At 40.5% G+C, this 2482-nt stretch overlaps 1 protein-coding gene across 2 annotated transcripts in view; it reads left to right on the top strand.

Moving 5' to 3' along the window:
• The window catches only part of LOC101854869 (glucose transporter type 1), a 32089-nt gene extending 29719 nt beyond the window's left edge, over positions 1–2370 (top strand). The window contains exon 13 of one of the 2 annotated variants that reach the window (XM_035970071.1): positions 1716–2370. In XM_035970071.1, coding sequence (XP_035825964.1) covers positions 1716–1988 — 273 coding nt within the window. In that variant the 3' untranslated portion in view covers positions 1989–2370. The remainder of the gene's footprint in view (positions 1–1715) is intronic. The other variant, XM_005099534.3, reaches the window with a different exon arrangement.
• Positions 2371–2482: the final 112 nt, after the last annotated feature.

A 2482-nucleotide genomic window follows, 5' to 3' on the forward strand; every position in this document is an offset into this window, starting at 1 on the left:
GTTTGTGTGTGCGCGTGTGTGTAAGTGTTTTTTACTCCCCAATCGAATTGAGATAATATTTTACGATTCGGGCTTCCGACCTTGAATGAAAGTGATACAAGCCAGCCGGAGAAGCAGCGACTATTCTTTAATACAGGAAAAAAATTCGTCGGTGAACGACGACTGGGCTGAGCCAAAACCTCGTTATTTTCAGAACATGAGCTACGTTTTAGACTATTGAGTATTTTTCACGTGAAAGTAAAAGTGTGATGACTCGAAACACCCCAGATTGCGTACTATAAAAAAGTGGTACCTTTTTATCGCCAGCACACACACACACACACACACACACACACACACACACAGAGGCACATACACACACACACACACACACACACGCACACACACACGCACACACACATACACACACATAATATAAATAAATATATATATACATATTATATATATATATATATATATATATATATATATATAACATTTTTGTAAGTGTTTCAAGGCGCTCGCAACTGCATGAGGTCATATGAGTGCGCAGGACACACCAAATATTTTCAGTTGGTAGGACATTTTGAATTTTGCTCTGGTGGCGGCCGAAGCCTACTTTAATTGATTTTGGACCACCAAGGGATCTTACTTAAACATGCGCAACTTGCACACGGGACCTCCGATATTTTTCGCCCTTAATGTCCGAGAAATCTAGGTGTAGATCTTTCCTACCAGAAGATCAGGGGTGTGGCTGAAAGACAGCAGTAAGAAGGAGCCAAGGAGAAGCTGTGGAAAGGCTGCAGAAAGAGTCAGGAGCCCTGAGGAGGGGGCACAGGGGGTGAGGGGGTAGGGGCAGAAAGTGGAGACGAAAACAGATGACAGAATGTTACTAGAGAGCAGGAAAAGGGGTGAAAGGTGACAATTTTGGATACGAACATTTTTCCATCGCTACCCGGATCGAACCCGGGACCTTTGAATGAGAGGCGAACACCTTAATGCCAGGAAAGCCCCTTATAGATAGATAGATAGATAGATAGATAGATAGATAGATAGATAGATAGATAGATAGATAGACAGATAGATAGATAGATACTGATGAGAACATGAAATGTTAAGTCTAGGATTTGCATGGAAGGTCTGTTTTTGAATCTGTTTGAAAATATCACTAGGAGATAAGGTTCATTGGAGAGACAATAAGACCCTCCATTCATATGATAGTCAATACATGTCCTTTCCACCAAAGTCAACATACGTCCGAACACATTTTTACGTTGTTGTTTTTTTAATTAGAGACCAGCACAGTTTGCCAAGTCTAATTTTTTTAAGGTCAATTTTGAGTAACTGTATCTCGAGCGACTCTTAACATGTATACAAATTTAATACTATTGTGTCAGATTATGCAGAATTTATATAGTTTTAAATTGGTATGCTGCATGTGTGTGTAGTGCAAGGCTTTTTCTTTTGGACACCGCTGTATATACAATGTTTATAGGTGTGTATGAGTGCGTATCTTTCTCTGTCTCGCTTCTCTATCTGTCTGTCCCTCTCTTTCTGTAAGCGTGGGCGCGCTGTGTGTGTGTGTATGTATTTGTGTGTGTGTGTGTGTGTGTGTGTGTGTGTGTGTATGTGTGTGTGTGTGTATGTGTGTGTGTCTGTGTGTTTGTGAGAGTGTCTACGCGTGCATTCGTGCATTTTTGTGCAATAAATGATATGAATATTCATATGTATTTCAGAACACCATGCATTCTTACACGTTCTTCGTATTCGCTGTCATCGACGTACTCACGGCTGTGTTTGTGGTGATGTATATTCCTGAGACCAAGAACAAGTCCTTCGCCGAGATCGCCAGCACCTGGACATACGCCCCAGCGACGCAGACGGCGACTCCAGACAGCGACGCGGTTCTGTACCCAAAGGAGATTGTTATTGAGCCAGCTTCAAAAGATGTTCCTGAAATACGTTTTTCGCCGCCTCACTTTAACAGCGTGAAGAGAGATCAGGAATAACTCCATTGCTCGTATGAGACAATATGCTGTTACCTCGAAATGTTTTAAGGCAATGTTTGAAATATGTATGAATTGTGTTATGTTTATGGACAGATTCTTATTTCTCATTGTCACTTTTGAAAAAAGGATCCTTTTTGGAAAAGGTAATAATTTAAAAAATAACCCAAAACAAAAACAAAATAAAAACAATCCTTCCCCACTCAACGTGTCTTCCAAAACGCAACTGCACATTCTCCCACTCCCAGTGCAGTTTAACAGTAGGCCTTGGCCCTTTCTTCAAGGCATAGATTTAACCAAAACGTATTTCCTATCACGTAAACATTAATTGCCCCGTCTTCGAATAAACGTCACGAAAACAGTGTAGTAAGAGTTTTAAGGCACTTGCAACACAATAAGGTCATATAAGTGTCGGAGATTAGAGATGTTTAACAAGAGTAGAAAACACAAAAAAGGAGAAGAGATAAAGACGATAAAGATACACACACACACACACA

The sequence above is a fragment of the Aplysia californica genome, unplaced genomic scaffold (genome assembly GCF_000002075.1).
Source record: "Aplysia californica isolate F4 #8 unplaced genomic scaffold, AplCal3.0 scaffold00216, whole genome shotgun sequence".
Classification (NCBI taxonomy): domain Eukaryota; kingdom Metazoa; phylum Mollusca; class Gastropoda; order Aplysiida; family Aplysiidae; genus Aplysia; species Aplysia californica.